General features: G+C 35.3%; 2 protein-coding genes across 2 annotated transcripts in view; both read left to right on the forward strand.

Annotated features, from left to right (window-relative positions):
• Positions 1-20,427, forward strand: part of zdhhc18a (zDHHC palmitoyltransferase 18a) — a 72,464-nt gene that overhangs the window by 38,013 nt on the left and 14,024 nt on the right. The gene's annotated exons all lie outside the window — the stretch shown is intronic.
• Positions 1,152-10,137, forward strand: tent5ba (terminal nucleotidyltransferase 5ba). Its single transcript, XM_055210548.2, has 2 exons — positions 1,152-1,547; positions 8,472-10,137. The coding sequence occupies exons 1-2, from the start codon at positions 1,392-1,394 to the stop codon at positions 9,495-9,497; spliced, it is 1,182 nt and encodes a 393-aa protein (XP_055066523.1). The 5' UTR covers positions 1,152-1,391; the 3' UTR covers positions 9,498-10,137.

The raw sequence follows: 20,427 nt of genomic DNA on the forward strand, positions 1-20,427 counted from the left end.
TTATCAGATGCTTCCACAGGGCTTCTATCTAGGATATATTTTTTGTATTTTCATCTGTGTTTTGGGTCCTTACTGGAGAGCAAGCATGTTATATGTTTTAACAATACTGTATAGCTATAATTTACTGAATGCCATTCTTAAACCTCTAATTGATAATTTAAGTTTGGAAATAAATAATTAATTTTTTGGCCTGTAACCAGTTTAAAATTTAAAGCTAAAGTTATGTTGTATAAGGGAAATCAGACCAGAAAGTTCCCTAGGCTATTTCTGAGGTAATATTCTTACTTTGGAAGCCAATGTGCATAAATAATGCATGAGTAAATAGCCTACATCACAACTAAACCCAAAACACTAAACTTAATGTTTTTCCCTAGGTACATATTGGTACTAAGGAGTGCTTATTAGTACCTCTAAGGTACATATTGGTATCAAATCTATGCATATCTGGACCTAAATGGTATATTAGGACCTGTTTTCTGAGTGCAATGACTAGATATTATAAAATAACTTATAGCATACTAAAAGTGATTGATGTGCATCAATATGGCAGCAATATGAGTGCTTTAGATATTTCTGAATTATATTAAAAAATTATTTAAATAATTGTTTATCTATATGGCAAACGAGGTTTGAATGAAAGAGAGAGTAAACAGGCTTAATATGTTAATATTTAGAGAATCAACTGTAATGTATTATAGCTCATTGACTATTTGCACAAAATGGTTTTGTAGCCTACTATTAAAATATTTTCTTTCAAACTGATAGGGTAAGACTCCTGTTCAAAAGAGCGTCTGTTCAATAGCGTTTAATTAAAATATTTGTTTTATTTAAATAAATTGATTAATTAAAATAAACTCGCGACGTTTACAATGTCTTCAGGCTAAGAACGGAGACCTTTAATGGAGTGGGCGTGTCCAACTCTGCTGCTGGCCAATGAACTGGGCGTGTGTCTTCCGAAAAGCGTCATAAATAATTTATGAGCAAACATTCAACCAATAAATGAACCCGTATGCAAATTTCATCGAAATAAGCGCATCCAGGCAGTCAGTTCGTTTCCGACAAGCGTCATGAATAATTTATGAGCAAACGTTCAACCAATAAATGAGCCCGTATGCAAATCTCATCGAAATAAGAGCATCCAGTCAGTTCGTTTCCTATCATACTGTAACTCTTGTGGCATTGCTGTTGGGTGCACGCGGATTTGGAATAGTGAAGTGCGAGCGCAGCTGGATCCCTTCAAGAACCGTTTTGAGGTTTATAGTCGACAAAAAGAGCTTCTGCAAAAATAACAGATTTACTTAGGATCGTCATCCCCAGTGTTTGAAGGCCAGCAATATCTTTCGGAAGTTTTTGTGTATTTTGTCCAAAGCTCGGTTGTTCTTTCCATCGCCATGTCCTCCGGTGATGTGTCAGAGCAGTGTGGTAGGGTTTGCGTGTTATCTTGGGAGCAGGTGCAACGTTTGGACTCTATTCTCGGCGAGACGGTTCCCGTTCACGGACGTGGAAACTTCCCGACTCTTTCAGTACAGCCGCGTCAGATCGTTCAGGTAATTATGAAAGCACATCTTTCAAAAATCTTCCTGCACACTTTAACATTTAGTCACTTTTATTTGTATGATAGTAGGCTTCATGTCTGTTTCACTCTTTTGTTTTTAATATATTTTATAATTGTGTAATAAATTGAATAATGACTAGCCTATTTGTTTAACTGTACCCATACTGAACTCTTGCGTCTCTCATGCTTTTACTTTATTGCTATTTGGATTTTTTTATCTAACTTAATTATTTTTGCGATTTCAAGACTTGCCTCTTCATGGCAAAGCGACCCCAATTAATGGTCGCATTTGGCTAACTTACATTATTAAAGAAGTGTCCGATTACAAACAACTATTGAAGATTTTTTTATGGGTCCCTTTCAAGACCCACATATGAAAATTTTGATTATTTTCAAATGTACCCTTACAAAAATATCATAGTTTAACTTCAGTACACATGGCTTTTGGTTTTATTTTGTAGTTAAACCATTGTAACCACAAATTAACCATGGTTTTGTAACAGTAAGCTAGCCATAGTTTAACCACGGTATTTGTAGTAAAACTGTGGTTATACAAATAGCAATCAATTCACTAAAACTATAGTTTTAACTACACTTTACTACAATAAATCCAAAGCTAATTTTCCTAAGGGTTTCTAGACTTGGCACTTCATGGCCAACTTTTATTGTAATTTTCAAATACCAAATAATTTTGTTTAATTAATTAATTAGGTTAAGGTAGTAATATTATTCGACTTCTTTGGGAATGATTGTTTCCAAATATGAAAGTGGCTTTACTATTACATTTTGGCTTGACAACAGATTTTGACCCTTCAGCAGAAACGTGTGCACTTAGCAAACATAAGCCACGTTTTAATGACTTGGACATTCTCACGATTGCTGTGCACTGAGTCTGACTCATTAATCCCATGCAATGTTACCCTGCTTGATTCCCAACAGTCCAGTGATAACCAGAATCCATGACCCCTTCCTCAAAATGAAAAGATTACTTGTTCTCATACACATGCAGTGTGAGTCTGGATTAACTCATGCAAGTACTGATCTTTTCCCACCCCATCTCACCCATTAAGAAAGGTTTTGTTTGACGTGCTATATGGAAAATACTCCTGAAAGCTTATCGTCTGAAAGATTAAGCATTTCATGTACATAAACAGCTCCATCTGGCAGCAGTTTGAGACCATACAGCAGTGAACGAGAAGTACTCAATGGTCTGTTGCAGGATCCTTGACATATTTTCAAATACTGTAAATGTTTGCATATGTAGTTTCATAATAGATCATGTGCTATAGATCTTATAAAAGACTAGACTGTGTTGTGGAATGTAATATTTTCTGCTCTCTTGAACCTAATGTCCAGTTCTGGAAGACCTGTCCCCCAAAAATAACGACCTAATAGTTAGTTTGTGCAAGCATCATATTACGACATCTAGGTACGTGTGTAAGTGATTAGGCCCCTTTACAAAGGTATACAACCTAAGGATACGTTTTGAAGTTTTTTGCCTTAGATGCGTTTAATTTTTTGCATTTGTAAATGTGCAAATAGTTGCATAAACATGTATGGTTTTAAAGATATTTTAGAGCATCTAATCAACCATATAAAACACAACACGCGAGTAAAATTATAGTCACATGTATTTTTTGCATGAATTCCCGAAAAACAACAGTATAAACGTATTATAAGCAATTTGCGTTGCAAACCTTGCGAACTGAAGCCATACGATCACTTAATATATTAAAATAATCCATGAATGCATGCACACTCAGTCAGATCACATTCAAACATGACAGCCAATAGCGCTTTACATTCTTAGTTTACGTTATGATTGGTCACGAGACACACAAGAGAAAGTGCTATTTCACAATCAAAGATGAAGTATCATCACATCTTCTGGTGGCAATTTACACCGAATATGATATTTACAGCGGATTGTCATAAATTTCTTCATATAAATTCATTGTTTAACCTTGATACACTTGGAATATTTTAAAGAGCACCTATTTCATTGCTAAAAACAACGTTAATTTGTATATTTGGTATAATACAATGTGTTTGCGTGGTTTATGGTTAAAAAACACATTATATTTCACATACCGTACATTTTTGTAGCTCCAGATTTGAAAAGCTCCCTGATTGGCCAGCTAATCTGTACGTTGTGATTGGCCTGAATACATTTGACGTCAGCCGGAAACGCGACGCTCCTTACCATGTTTGAAAGATTCGGTTGCTAACAGGTGTTAACTTACAGGCTGTGAGTCCAAGCGGGAAGAATTTGGATAATGTCGGTCTTGTCTACATCACAAATCCCAGGAAGTAAACTGTTGCCTACAATCGGTGTGTTTGTTATAGTCCAAGAAAAGAGATTTACGTTGGAGATGATAACTCGCGTCATTGTTTACTTTGGGGTATGTACCTTGTGCATATCGTTAACACAAACGAATACACACTTACACACCAAAGGAAATCGGACAGTACGTGCTCTTTAGTTACTTTTTGAAAAAAAAAGACTGTTTGCTATGCTGTGTTTTATATCATATAATAAATAAATCGGTATGATATTTCCCCTGAATGCCTGAATGTGTAATATAAATCCTGGCTATTCAAATTGACAATCATACCTCAATGCATGTCATCATACCAAAATTATAGCCGAAAACATAATTTCATATCCTATTTTAGTAAATGCATCTGTTGGTCGTATTTGGGGAAATAGACAAATAACCAAAACAAGCGTATAGGGTTGGAGGATAGGTTGCTGGACAGTAATCAATGGTCAAGCTTTTGACAGTCTCTGTGTTTCATAATACCGCATCTGCTGGAAGAGATTAAGTTTCAGGGTGAGATATTGTGAAGCCTATTATCTTTTATGACAAACCTGTAAAAACCAACTTTGATGTTTTATTAGTCAACCTCCACATGATATCCCAAAGTTGAAAAATAATGGCTGCCCATTTACTCTTTCTCGTTTTCCTTAACTCCAATCTCATTATTCCCAAGGCACCATCTAATCACATGGACTTTGTGGCTGTTTTCACAATCAAAGAATAACATGGTTGCACATTGAGCTTTTGACTGTGATGTACAATTGGACCATAAAACTTAGCATTTGAGTGCAATTGAGAATGTGACTTAGCATGGCAATTTAGAGCAGGTTTCCCCTCGATGGCCCTGTTTACACCTGGTGTTAAAATCCGTCAGGTGATGAAGATTGATGTTTACACCGGTTAGTAACATGCATTTTAAAATGCATTTCATGTGATGACCTGAGTTCAGATTTCAATGGAAGGCTCTCTGATTTGGTGACTAAATACCTCATGTCAAAGTGTTCCTGAAGACAAATTAATTTTAGTCTATTTGGGACTCAAAGTCTCAAAGTTGACTTAAAATCTGCACCTCCATGTTTGCAACGCTTAGACCTGTCATATAACGGTTGACGATTTATTCTCTTTACTGAATGGTGGGACTAGAGCAGCCGCATTGATTATTGCAATCTCCCCCATTCGTATCAATACCAGTGATGCATCTTGTTAATATTAAATCTCTTTGGTTGTCTTTTATTCTATTATGTTAAAATAAAACTAACAAATTATTATTTTAGAGTTAGAGCCGGTTAGAGCCTCAAGCGTGTAATTGTTTCTTTACAATCGATTAGATGTGTATTGTATTACATTTTATTTAGTTTTACTTTTGAACATCTGAACCTGGCTGTCATCATGAAAATAGCTGTAGAAGGGTGCAGGGTGTTAAAAAGGGAAATAATTTTTTTTGCTCCTGCATGGCTGGCGTCCTGCAGAGTTTAGCTTGAGCTCTAATGAAACACACCTGCTTGTAATTTTCAATATAATCTCAAAGAGCTTGAATTGCTGGTTCAGGTGTGTCTAATTATGGTTGGGGCTAAACCTTTTAAAACGGTAGCCATGCAGGAACTGTTAAATTGATATATTACAAATAAAATAATTGTTAAACATAAAATTGTAAAAAATTAATCGGTGTATTAATACATTTTAGTGTATGTACTGTAGTACAGTAAGTCAACCAATCTCAGAACCTTTTAAAGCTTAAATAGAAATTAATATGCTGTGCACTTATAAAAATAAAGGTGCTTCACAATACATTAAAGGGAAACTTTCTGATTTACAAATAGTTCTTTAGATGATAATAAAAATAAAGTGTTTCTTTCGTTCCTCTTTTGCATCTCTGTAAAAAAATCTTTTAAGCATCTTTATTTAAAAAAAAACGTTAATCATGAGGTTCACGCAAGCTCTGAACATGTTCATAAATAAAACCGAGCTGCTAAAGCTTATATTTAACTCGTGCAGCAGATTTTACAGGTATATATTAAATTAAATCATACTCTTTTGTGGTTTAATAATTGGACACCATCATATTGTGATTTTGTTTTCATTGCCATTAGCTGTGCAGCTCTACACACCCTTTTTTAAGTGGAGCATATCTTGTCTTGGGAATTAAGTTGCCAAAAATATTGGATTCACTTTTCGTTCCCTAAGGGCGAAAGCAGACATAGACATACCAGACTAAATCGTCTTTCTTCAGGTTCCTTGGCTATAATAGATGTACACGTTGTATGTTGTTTTTCTGCTTGCACTGGGTCAGTTGATACAGTCTGACCTTTTATGTAAAAATAGAAAGATAATGATTTGATTGACAGGAGAGAGAGGGAGAGTAGTTGTACTGATTGACACTAATCCGACAGACCTATGGAAAACGGAGGTTACTTGAGTTCAAAGAAAGTGTGATTTAAGGGTCAATGACGTGACACGCATATTTTTGTGTAGAATTGTTTCCTTTTTAAATAACTTGATATATAGATTTATGACAAGTGTCACTTTATTCTCTAAAATATATTTAGTTTTAATACATTTTCAGTAATTATAAATATTAATTTATGTTTTAGTTTCTTAAACTTGTAAAATAGCAGCTGGTGTAACTGTTCAAACAAATGAACAAATTAAGTCTATTAAAATGGTATTTAAAATATAAAAAATCAAAAAAGCCAGTGGCACTATTTTATTTCATATAAACAAATTTGTTGCCATAATTGAAAAACTTTGGTCTAACAATTTGGATTAGAGATGCATAGCGATTAATCGCGATTAATCTATAGCAGAATAAAAGTTTTTGTTTGCATCATATATGTGTGTGAACTGTGTATAATAATTATGTATATATTAAATATGCACACATGCATGTATAATTTTAAGAAAAAAAGATATTTATATATTAAGTATTTATATTTATATATAATATAAAATATTCATACATATTCAAATGTATATACACATGTAATTGTTTTTTAAATATATACATGAATGTGTGTGCATTTATTTATACAAAGTTATTATACACAGTACACACACATATATGATGAAAACAGGGGCTTTTGCCTTGCTATAGATTGATTGCGATTAATCGTTATGCATCCCTAATTTGGATGTTTCTTAAATATCACACTGGTAAAACCACAAATATAGGCTTTGAACTAAGAAGTGAACAAGTAGTAATAATAAACATGATACTGTATCATTTAAAGGATTCCAAGTGTCGTTTTGGCAGATTGAAAAGGTTTGTACAGTAGATTTAATACAAAAAATAGCTACATTCATGTAATGGGTAAAATGGTACACTTTCTGTGTCAGGTGGAACAACCAATGTAAAACAAGGAAAACTATATTTCATAATCAAACACCTTTTAATTGTAATTGAAAACTATGTTTATAAACTTGGTGGCACTGGGAAAAGTTAATAAAGGCATCCCAGTATGTGAATTAGTTGAAAAAGTGAGGTGATGTCATTAGGAAGTGATATAGTCATTTGGTTGTACCACCTGACATTTGTAGGGGAATGGGGAAGTCAAAAAACTGTATGTGAAATGAAGAAAATGTATCAACAAAGCAAACTTGTCTAAACACATTATTTAGGACTAGGATTTTTTTCTTTTTTATCATTGACCCTTAAGCACATTTTAATCTTCTAATGGTTGTAAAACTATACAAGAAGCATATAAATGTGCTCATTATGCGCATTTAAGAGTTATAACATGTTGTTTCATGTTTTCTTCAGTAAGCAGTTTGGCATACACCCTTAAAAATAAAGGTGCTAAATGATGCCATAAAAGAACCATTTTTTACTTTATGGTTCCATAAAAACCCTTCAAAAACTTCTACAGATATGATAAGATAAGAAACATGTGGTTCTTCTATGGCATCACTGTGAAGAACCCTTTAGAAACTTTGTTTTTAAGAGTGTATGGTCCATTATATGACAACAAAGAACTGTACACAATGTTCTTCACAAAGTCTATCTGGATGTATTGACATCTTGGTGAACACGTGTCAACCTCCGCAATGCATATATTCCAGATAAACAGAACAACTCTGATCTTTACAGTTTGCTATCGTCTAGTTCAACTCTATGCATGAATAGGTCTATACTGGGAACAATGGTGATGTATGGTAGAGGAAAGGTCAAGCCATTCTGACATAACATCAGACAGGTTTTTCAAGCTAATATTTATAATGTTATGTTTAAGTGCACATGCATGGGTACAGTGATGTCTAATTAAAAAAAAAAATGCATCAAGCCCAGAGGATAATTAACTTTTTATTTTTAACATGACTAACCAGAACATGCTGTCTCAGGTGTGATATAATTGTAGCAACAGGTCTGCTCTGTTGCATGCCTTTTGAAGCTCTTTTAAAGTATTGCGTAACTCATTTTTTGATTTTCAACGTTGTTTTGGTGAGCAAGTTTGGAATCAAGTCTACCTAAATAATTTTAGATTTTTCATGCTTTACCTCATGTCTTATGTTTGTTAAGTCTTGTGTGCACTGATTAAAGCATTTGATACTGGTTTTGTGCATTCACTTTTCATATATCTAAACTTGATCTATTTCCATAGGTGGTTCGAGCACGTTTGGGGGAGCGAGGCATCAATGTTGAGGATGTAAGGTTAAACGGCTCAGCTGCCAGTCACGTTCTTCACCAGGACACGGGACTTGGGTACAAGGATTTGGACCTGATATTTAGACTTTCGCTGTCGGACGACCAAGCCTTCCGGGTGGTGAAGGATGTGGTTCTCGACAGCCTGCTGGACTTCCTACCCGAGGGCGTCAGCAAGGAGAGGATCTCTGCGCTTACTTTGAAGGAGGCATATGTACAGAAGTTGGTAAAGGTCTGCAATGACACCGACCGCTGGAGTCTCATCTCGCTTTCCAACAACACGGGGAAGAACGTGGAACTCAAATTCGTGGACTCTTTGAGGCGCCAGTTTGAATTCAGCGTGGATTCTTTCCAGATACATTTGGACTCTCTACTTATGTTTGACCGTTGTTCAGAGACGCCCATGTCCGAGAGCTTCCACCCGTCAGTAGTGGGAGAAAGCATGTATGGGGACTTCAAAGAAGCTCTCGGCCATTTATGCAACAAGATCCTCGCCACGCGGAACCCAGAAGAAATCCGGGGAGGTGGACTCTTAAAATATTGCCACCTGTTGGTGCGAGGTTTTCGTCCGACGTCCGAATCGGAGATGAAGTCGCTCCAGCGGTACATGTGCTCTCGGTTCTTCATTGACTTTCCAGACATAGTTGAGCAGCAGAGAAAGCTGGAGGCTTACCTGCAAAATCACTTCACCGGAATGGAACACAAACGTTACGACTGTTTGGTCACGTTGTACCACGTGGTCAACGAAAGTACGGTTTGTTTAATGGGACACGAAAGGCGACAGACACTAAATCTTATCTCGATGCTTGCGCTCAGGGTGCTGGCTGAACAAAACGCCATCCCTACGGTCACCAACGTCACGTGCTATTACCAGCCGGCTCCCTACGTGCGAGACATCAACTTCAGTAACTACTACATAGCTCGAGTACAGCCGCTGGTGCACACGTGCAGTAATTCGTATCCGACGTGGCTGCCCTGTAACTGACCCACAGTACCTCTTCTAGAGATTAAAATCAACTTCCCATGCGGTGAGGTCGATATGCAAGCAAGTGAATACCATAGTCACTGTTAAAAAACAGAAATGGACTTTGGAGCTCTTTAAACAATAGCAAAATGTATTGTTTTGCTAAATGTGACATAACGTGTATAAAATGACTGTTCACTGCTGTATGTCTGATTTGAGCCAATCTTTACAATCGTAACTTGCAGAGCGAATGAGGGTTTGTCAATCTCTTTTTACATGTAGCAGAAATATTGTCTTGGGATTGAGCATTTTCCGTTTTTCGAGTGCATTATAGATTCGTTTAAACACTCAGAAGTCGTGTAAATGGGGAGTGAAGGCTGCTGGGGGAAAGACATGAAGCTAAATATGTATTTCTCTTTTTGCAAGACGGTGGTTTCAAACAACCTCTGCTTCTTGGTTGTTTAAAGGACCAAAGATATTTTATTTTCGTCTTTAAGAAAGGAATGTTTGCTGTTGTAATTCCAAGTGCCTAAAAACATTGTACAGAAAAATGAGACCTGTGTTCTCTACAAAAGTTTTTTTTCTCTTCTAGTTAATTGTAAATCTCTATTTTCAGGGATGAAGGCATGCATTTCCATGTGATTAAAAAGCACACAACTCATTTTTATGTGTTCTAGACCTCTTTTACCCTTTTGAAGCACTCATGATCCAATACAAATACTAAAAGACGTGTTTTTTTTTAAAAATAATTTGTTGCATTTATAGTAGCCTATTAAAGCATATAGCCTAGTTATAAATCTATAGTTAAAGTGTAAACTAACAATGATGACACATTTTAAAGCATTTATTAATCTAATAAAAAAAGATACATAAATGTAATATTAAATGTCGAAATGTACGTACTTGGACTAATAAATGCTATAGAAGTACTGTTCATTGATAGTTCATGTAAAATAATGTAGTTTTTCATATCAACCAAGCACGTCTAATCATAAAATGGAGAGGTTGTGAAATAACAGGTGTAACACTGTGATCTGAATCTCTTAATCTAAGGAAATGGATCTATTACAGTTCCAGGACATGAACCATAGGGATCCTTTCTAAAGCACAATGGCCCCTCTTTTAACTCTGACACTAAAGGTAACAGACAAAAGCTTTTTTGTTTACCCACCCATGCTGCCCCTGGAGATAGAATCCTATTTCTTTTAATAATACCATATCCGTGACATTGTTTTTTGTAAACATCAGGGATCTTGTACTGCAAAACAAGGCGGTCGATTTAGGGATGTGAAATTTCAAAAATATATATATTTATTACTCATTATCTCACTAATACTTAACGGACTTGTCAGTATAAACTTAAAATTCAAGTAGTTTCTTGTGAATTTAATACAGCATTACTTAATGCTAATTTTGCGTTAAGAAAGTTGTAGAATAATTTGAATCTTACTAAAAATTTGTGCTGGGCAAAGATTAATCGCATACAAAATAAAAGTGATTTTTAGCATAATATACAAGTGTATGCTGTGTGTAATTATTATGTATATGTAAATACACACACATTCATGTATGTATTTAAAAACATTTACATATGTATATATATTTATTTATATTTTCCAATATTCCATATGATATATAAATAAATAAAAATATATAAATAAAAATTCTGAAATGAATATATGTATGTGGTTAAATATACATAATAATTACACACAGTACACATACATATATTATGCAAAAAATGACTTTTATTTTGTATGCGATTAATCGCAATAAATCTTTTGCCCAGCACTACTAAAAAATGTTTCACCATTGGCATCTTTTTGGGTCAGTATCAGCTTCTCCTTGAATTAAAAACCATCTATAGGTTCATATTGCGCTAATTTGACAAGGTCTTTTCAATTAGAGAAGTGATGGTGGTTATTGATTTATGAGTTAAAATTTGTATTATTGATAACACTGCTATAGACCATTTGCGTGTTTGCAAACAGAGAAGACATTTTTGTGGGCGGAGCCCAAACTGGTAGCAGTAAGTGACAGCCCTGCAGTATCGATGTAAAGTGATTTAGCGTTAAACTGTGATTTCTATGGATCCAGTGTTCTGTCGAAGTCTGATTCCCCTATATTTCCCTTTAGTGTAAAGTTTCTTGGCGTTTTCATTACGTTACGTTTATTTTTTAGGTAAATTAAAAGTTTAAATGGCTTGGCTACTGATATGTGTGCATATATGGAATGTAAATGTATTGTTCTGTATTGGTAAAGCAATTATTTTGACAGTATGCTTTGCTAATGTACATATAAAAGCAATACTATCATGTATTCCATATAATACCATTTATTAAATATTTCATCATTTTTCTGTTTTCTTTTTTTTTTTTCAAAATAAATTATAAACGTAACGTGATGAAATCGTTGTAAGAAACACATAGAGGGAACAGACTTCGACAGAACACCTGATATCTTCTCTAATTATTTTCTATTCTAATTATTAAAAGATTTCCAGATGATTTCATTACTCCACTCTGTCCGTTTAAGGGCTTATTGCAACCATAAACACGTTTATCTTCAAATGGTGTCTTCAACAACAGTATTCTATAAAAATGAAGGCCATCTTTTTTTGCCACTCCTATTCTGACATTCAACAGCACAACAAGACATTTTCTAGTGAGTTATTTTGCCTCGTTTCACTCGTGTCTAATTCATTTCCACTGTGATTTTGCCATCACATTGCATGCACATCTTGCAGTGACGTAACTGTGACGTCTACTCGCAAAAGGTCCATAGGTCCTGCATATTAATTTTTGCAGAAAATACACTTTTCTGAAGTTTTTTTAGGTTTGACCGATGAACATAAACATTAGAGCAGGTGTTTCACTAATAAACATGTCCCTGTTTGTATTTACTTCAGATTCATTGGTTTGAGTATTTTGGCACCATGTCATTGGAACACTCTAAAAAAGGATGTGTTAATTTTGTGTTATGTTTTTTATCACATTAATCCAAATTTATAAGAATTTAGAAGCCCTTAAAGCCATTTTTACAATACTCAGTATAAGCATTATTTAAAATTTAAAATTATTAAAAATATTTCTTGAAGAATTATTAAAATTTTTTAGATTATCATTATCAAAAATTATCATTACCGCAACATGATATTACATTAAAAATATGCATTTTACAAACTTATGTTTCGGTAATGAGAACTAAAAAGTTGTCTAGGTACTATTACAAACAAAATTTTAACTCTTTTATGGAGAGAAAAATAAGAACTGCTTACCTGGTAGCCATATTGAGTGTCACAGTCAATTATGTCCCTTCCAACATTTTTTTTGAAATTTTAGTTCGTTGAGGGCTTAAACAATGATTGAAAATTGTTGCGGAGGATGAGAAAATTGGTATTGGACACATTTATATTCCTTATTATTGTCTGAACAAATATGTTTTCTTTACTGTAAATGTTTATAGATAACATGCAATTTTTTAGATTTTTTAATTAAATTTTCCATGTCAAATAACTCAAATCCAGTCATGGATACGTTGCGGTAATGAAAACTTTCCCCTTAAATCTGGAAAAAAACAACAAAATTGGTTTGTATGATGTCATTTGAAATCATGTGCAAAATAGTACATGAAGAGTAACTGTATGCTTCTTATTTTGATAGCATTTATCTTTTTTATCAAAATGTTTCATGACACCTCAAAAGTCTAATTTCGCGAGAATCACCTGTTGGTTTCACAGACAAGGCTTAAGGCTTCTAGATTAAAACACATGTTTGAGCTGTCTTAACTGAGAATTACTTGCAATGACAGATATCTTAAAATATGCCAGTGCCATTGATTTGTCTCAAGATGCACACCAGTATCTTTCTAAGCCATGTTTATAAACAATGGCTAAACATCTTTATTTAACTAAGACCTAGTTCTGGCTTTAGCTAAGCTTTGTCTGTTAAACCTATGTGTCATTTTAACACATTATGGGGTGGTTTCCCGGACAGGGATTAGACTAGTCCTAGACTAAAATAAATGTAAGAGCTCTCCAAACTAAAAAAAAACAACTTGCACTAACATATCTTAAAATACATAAGTTCCCTTTATTTTGCTTCAAAATGCACACAAGTAATGTTTTCAGTAAAGCATGTTTGTTAAAACTAGTTATATTTCCTAATTAAACTAAGACCTAGTCCTGGCTTAAGCTAGTCCCTGTCTGGGAAACCACCCCTATGTGTCATTTTGTGCTAAAATAAATAAAAACGACACAAAATGTATTGTTCCAATCATAACACAGATATGTGTCTTGTTTGGGACAACGCATTTAGTGTGTTTCCTCAAAAAACAAGATTGTGTTGTTTTAAACACGTCCATTTAAGGCTTGTTGAACAACAAATACATTTTCCTTTCGCGCAAATTAATGAAGTGTACATGCACAACGTGAATATGTTTAGCTTTAAGAACCTGTTTAACTCGTTACAGCAGTGAAATTAAAATCTTACTTTCATTTCATGAAAACATGTTTTAAAGTTTCCGACTCTGTAAAGTTTCACGTCTGGATGATAAGACAATACTTTTAGTTTCGAAAAGGTGCGGTTGTGAAACTGGGGTCATTGAAAACTGCGATCTGACCTCCGCTTGAATGGTCCCACCTGTGGGTTTGGTGACTTACTTTTATTTCAAGCAGCTTACTGTTCATGCTTTCCGAGGAAACTGAATCCATGACCTCTGTGTTGCTAGCACCAGGCTTTATCAGTTGAGCAACAGTAACACGGTGTAATTGGCTCAGTATTTCATCTCTCTGACTAAAAGTTTAAAGTGTAAATGCTGTCCTGACAACATAAATCCTCCAGTAAGTCATTTTCCTAGAACTTTGATTTAGTCTAAAGGCTCTGTGTTTAGTATTTCTCCACTAAGGTCATAAACACGTGTTGAATGAAAATAATATTTCATAGTACAATGTCAGCAGAGAGAAATTAAACCAGCTTTCACCAGTTTTTGGCCTGCTCTGTAGTGTAGTGTCTAAGGAGAAATAATTAGGGAATAATATTCCACTCATTCCCTTGTGTTTGTCTTTATAAAACATTACAGATAATATAAATAAACTTTAGGAACTCTACAAACTCTAATGAAACACAGCTGTTGGTAAACAGTGCTCAATGTCCTTCCCAATGCAAACAGTGTCATTGCTAAAACTTACCAGTGGCTTTACTTAGGATGAGGTAATGCTTTTTAATTCAGCGAGACGTGTTGGTTTGAACAAGAAACGACAAGATATGACATTTATTGAGTCTGTGATGTCATTTACACCTGGCTGTAATCTCCTTTGTTTATCTGAAAAGTTTTATTAAGTTACCAAAACATAGACATATAACTGCATCAAACAAAACCAGTGTTTTACATTTAACTTAAATAATATTAAAAAAATAATAGAGCCGTGTTCGCAATATGTATGCGGAACCTAAAACTGGTAACTCAATATAGTAGCTTGCAAAATGTGCTCATACGACAATATAATTTCATTGTACAAAATGGCGATGTGGTGTCTGTGCAATGTTATTCTCCAGGACTTTGGCTAAGGAGCCGTTTATTCCACACAGAGAAATTTGTAATTGCACAAAAGTGTGTGCCTTGTGTATAAAAGGAAAAACTTTCATGGAAATATAAATATGATGTTTAATATTTTGGTAGGTCTGGGAAATATTTCGCTCCTCTCCATGCCAATATCATCCATGAATCATACTGGTCTGTCTTGTTTCCTCTGGAACAATGGCGATCCCTGTCTTCATTGATGAATCACTTAGAGCAAGAATACTGGACAGACAGCGCAAAGCTAGACAAGTGCAATGCTTAATATTTGGATAATTATACTAATGGTGTTCATCAACGTGACAGGCTGTGACATTGGAATTAGATGGACATTACTTTGAATTTAATTTCAATTAAACACAGTCAGGCCTATTCATAATATTGTAGATCTTTATTTTGACAGCGCAGCTCATTATAGGTTTATGTGTTCATTTTTGTAAGAGCTGAAAATAAAATGTTGATTTTAAAGGCTTGTGACACACACATACAATGACTTAATGTCATTTAATGAGGCATTTATACAGTATTATATCTTGGATAACAGTCTGACATGGATGATGTTGATGGTGTACGACACAAATAAAGCTTAACCTCCTTAAAGGATAATTCCGGTATTTAACACTTTGGGTCTCGTTTCTGGTTTGTTTTGGATGAACTACAGTGATGGACACTGTAGTTTTGACGGTGGGTTGTGTCTTGACTTTTTGACTCGTTTAGAAGCGTCTCTTGACTGCTTCAGAATGGAAGTCAATGGCCATGCACAAAATGTCATTAAAACAACACTTAACGTTCATTTTCAAAACTTTGCTACTCACCGAGTGGTTTGTGGTGTTCGTTAATGATTAAAAACAAATATATCGGCGCAATATATGATTTCAATCCGTGTTATTTGCTATAGTGGATCTATTTTTTCAGATACCTCACAACCGCGTATATATTTGAGTCTTACAAAATGCCAAATAAAACACAACAGAAACTGTATTTCGCTACACAACTTGTTTTTAATCATCAACGAACACCACGAACCACTCGGTGAGTGGCACAGTTTTGAAAATGAACGTTAAGTGTTGTTTAATGACATGTTTGTGCATGGTCATTGACTTCCATTCTGAAGCAGTCAAGAGACGCTTCTAAACGAGTCAAAAAGTTAAGACACAACCCATTGTCAAAATTTCAGTGTCCATCACTGTAGTTCATCCAAAACAAACCAGAAACGAGACCCAAAGTGCCAAGCACCAGAACCATCCTCAAATGAGGAATTCAAATGAAAACATGACTGAAACATTCAGAACAATGGCTGTAGGAGGTCAGTTGTAGGAAAAACTATTCATTACAAGTATTTCCTCAATGCTTTTAGGTCTGCATCACTCCTATAATGAAAAAGTGTCAGAGAAACCTTAGGCGCTGTGACTGAATTGTGTAACACATGCACTACGGCCTAAAGGAATAAAGGGAAAGTTATCACATGGTGCCTCATTTTAATCAGGCCAGAGGGAACCATGGGAAAACAAACAGGGCGAGCCTCATTTCAATAGACAGAAACCAAATATTGGTGTCATATTGTTATAAGGAATGCAATGAAGTTGTAACTTGAAGATATATGTACAGATAGTAGGTCACTTATTATAATGTGCTTTTAGACTCCAGTTTAGGAATACCCTGCTTGTTCCTAAGAGCTACAAAATGTAGCTTTTCTATTTTAAAGCGGTCATTTCACAAGACTCTTTAAAGATGTCAAATAAATCTTTGGTGTCCCCAGAGTACGTATGTGAGGTTCTAGCTCAATGTTAAAATTGCCACTTTGTAGGTGTGAGCAAAAATGTGCCATTTTTGAGTATGTCCTTTTAAATGCAAATGAGTTGATCTCTGCACTAAATGGCAGTGCCGTGGTTGGATATTGCAGATTAAGGGGCGGTATTATCCCCTTCTGACATCACAAGGAGAGCCAAATTTCAATTAGCTATTTTTCACATGCTTGCAGATAATGGTGTACCAAAGTTACTGGGTTGATCTTTTTTTTACATTTTACAGTTAATAGAGGCACAATTATAGCACTTAAACATGGAAAAAGTCATATTTTCATGATATGTCCCCTTTAAATGGGTAGTTCACCCAAAATGAAAATGATGTCATAATTTTCTCATCCTCATGTTGTTCTAAACCCGTATGAATTTCCATCTTCTGATGAACACAAAAGAAAATACTGTTGACAAATGATGATGCGCACACAGCCGACCGTAACCACTGACTTCCATAGTAGGATAAACAAATATGGAATTCAATGGGTACCGTCAACCGTGTGCCTACCATCATCCACCAAAACATCCTCCCCTGTGTTCATCACAATAAAAAACTCCTACAGGTTTAGGGCGAGTAAATGATGACAAAATATTTATTTTTTGGGTGAACTATCCCTTATTCAGAACCCACTGTTTTTGTCATTGATAGTTCAAATGTCTATAGGTTTGTGTCTTACAAATGTACAATTTTGAGTGTTTCTTATTCATTCTTATAGGACTTATTACAGCAGTTAAATCTCACTTTGATGTACAGTACGGTATGACTTGGATACATTTTGTCAAATGTATATTTTATTAAGTATATGTTTTGTAAGATTTAACGTTCACAGGGGGTCTGGTGATCTGCATGTGTGTTTTTGCATTTGTGGTCTGCGTAATGAAAGTGTAAGAGTAAATCGATGAGGGAGGAAAGCTCTCGATAGACTATTTACTCGCTCCAGCAGATTTGGTCTGGCAGGGCTTGACTCGGGTCGTAAAGCACAGGCGATGAAGCCTCCGGCAGAGCTGCCCAACAACTTCTAAAACTCTCACAGTCAGCACAGCGAGTCTATCTGCTGAGCCACTGCTATTAGATCATAGCAAGCTCACTGAAGAAACCTCCGGGACAAATAAATATAGACTCTACGTCAGCGGCTCGAACATTTTGGACACACACTGACACAATTTCCCATCGCTCTGTTTGTGGCTCGTCTTTTTAAAATGAAAGCATACTGTTATAAATATGTAAATAAGTAATATAAAACTTTTTATGTTAGATTTTACTTTACGTTAAATAATGATTCTGAAAAGCAATTTAATTTTATTTTAGATGTGTTTCTTTTCCAATTAAGCAATTTTACACTTGCACAGCCTATTTATGAGTGTCATACTTTTTCTAGGTTATCTTATCATTTGTGTTCCCATCCAAATTTGGCAAGTTTGCACTATACACTCAAAAATTTTTGGGGTTGGTTTAACCTATGCTTTTTCAAGGGCACTTTGTGGCTCTTCATGGCAAAAATGCATTCGACGAATCATGAGAACCTATGTGCATCACGCGTCATGTCAAAATACGTGCCTGCTACAGATGCTTAGAAGGGGTTTATGATAAAAGAGATGCTCACGTTTGCCAATTCTCGCTTAATCTCATGTGATTTTAGTGTTAAGTGAGTATTTTGTGAATATGTGCGTGCGTTTCTTATATTATAAACCAGTGGCGGTCGATGATGTTTTTCTTCAAGGGCGCACGATGCGAAGTTTATCACAACATGTATGTAGCCCGCCATGTGGGTGGTTCGTAATTTCAATTTATGTGTTCGGCATGTCGTGTGAACCTGTGTGCATCACGTGTCTTGTCAAACTATGTGCCTGCTGCAGACGCGTCCAAACGGTTAATGATAAAAGAGATGCTTGAGTTTGCCAGATACTCGCATAATCTCATGCGAAATCAGAGTTTAGTGTTAAGGGAGGGTCTTGCGTGTATTTTGTGAACGTGAGCGTCTCTTTTATCATAAACGGTTTTGATGCGTGTGCAGCAGACACTTATTTTGACAAAACACGTGATGCACATGGTTCACATGACGCAATAAACACATATTTTGAAAACAACAGCAACACACATGACACTGCCCCTCGGAAGAGCAGTCACGAGCCGCCACGGTCATAAACTCTTTGATGCATGTGCCACAGGCACATATTTTGACATGACGCATGATGCACATAGGTGCCCTGTTGAAAAAAACAACAAAACCATTACAGAAAACTCTAATGGTTTCCATTAAAATACCAATAGGAACCATTAGCTTTTACCATTTAAACCACTACACTGTAGTATGTTATGGGCCATATTCCATAGAACCAATACATAGAACCAATACATACCATTAGAGACCAACAAAAACCAACACACTGTAGTTTATTTTGGACCATATTCCATTAGAACCAATAAAATTCCCAATAAAACCAATAAAATCATTAGAATTTTCTGTAATGGTTCCACTGTTTCCTCAGCAGGGTGCACATGACGCACCAAATACATATTTTAACATGATGAACCACACACATGACACTCCAAACATATTACTGAATTTGCGCCCCTCAGAAAAGAAGTCACCGGCCACCACTAATTCTAGTGGAGAAAGTTTTTTATATAAAGGTAAAAAAAAATTGCTCTGTAAAAAATGAAAAGTTGGATAAACTAAAAACAAAAAATTACTTCAATTGGTAACCTCCTATTTTTATGTTTGTTCTACTTAAAAATTCACTTTAGTTTAACTTTGGGTGAAAAGTTTAAGTTAACGTTTTTTAAGTTTAAGTTAACATTATTGAAGATGCACCAACTTTTTACAGTGTGGCATCGCTATGAAGAATTGTCGTAACACCTTTATTGCTATTTTAAATCTTTTTAATTTAAAGAGTGATAGCATTGCTAACCTCAAAACCCAGAAATGTAGAAAACCGACCTAAGAGACGACAAATAGCAAAATCCTCAAATTATTCTCCAAAAAAAAGTGAAACAGCCATGACCTAAACTAAAGTAAACACCTGGTTTAATCTAAGATGAATCGCTCTATTGTTTATCCTCACTTTTGTAAGTTGCTTCGGATAAGGATAGTGGATAAGCGTCCACTAAATGCTTGAATGTAAATGTTATGTCCTGCAATCCTCGAATACTTGACAGAGAGATTGTGCCAGTGGTAGCTTACTAAAATCATGTGAGCGCACAGCTGTCCAGAAGACCAGATGTCGTCAGACAACAGTAGGTGTTTTTAATTAAACCGTTCTGGCAGTGCCAACGACTGTCATAAAGTGACCTCATTCTGTGGCAGTTAAAGGCTAACACATGCAACTACCGCTCTTGATCACGGGACTAACAGGCACCATCTCTGGCTGCATGGTCCTTAAAGAAGTTAAAGAGAAAGTTCTCCCCACATTAGCCTCTCACTTCAGATCTGTGGGCTCATTTGTGGAGGAATAAACATCAAAGGAAGCTTTAAAATCTCAGCAGAGGCCTTTCACTGACTTCAGGAACATATTCATTAAGGACTACAGGCCTTGTCTGGGCTTCGTAATGTTGGTGGCGTTATGAAGTTTAT

This window comes from Misgurnus anguillicaudatus, chromosome 10 (genome assembly GCF_027580225.2).
Source record: "Misgurnus anguillicaudatus chromosome 10, ASM2758022v2, whole genome shotgun sequence".
Classification (NCBI taxonomy): domain Eukaryota; kingdom Metazoa; phylum Chordata; class Actinopteri; order Cypriniformes; family Cobitidae; genus Misgurnus; species Misgurnus anguillicaudatus.

What these genes read in the sequence shown, in the direction of transcription:
- tent5ba (XM_055210548.2), top strand. Translation starts at nt 1,392, where the DNA reads ATGTCCTCCGGTGATGTGTCAGAGCAGTGTGGTAGGGTTTGCGTGTTA. An exon ending in AGCCGCGTCAGATCGTTCAG is followed by an intron (nt 1,548 to 8,471) that starts GTAATTATGAAA and finishes CTATTTCCATAG; the next exon opens with GTGGTTCGAGCACGTTTGGG.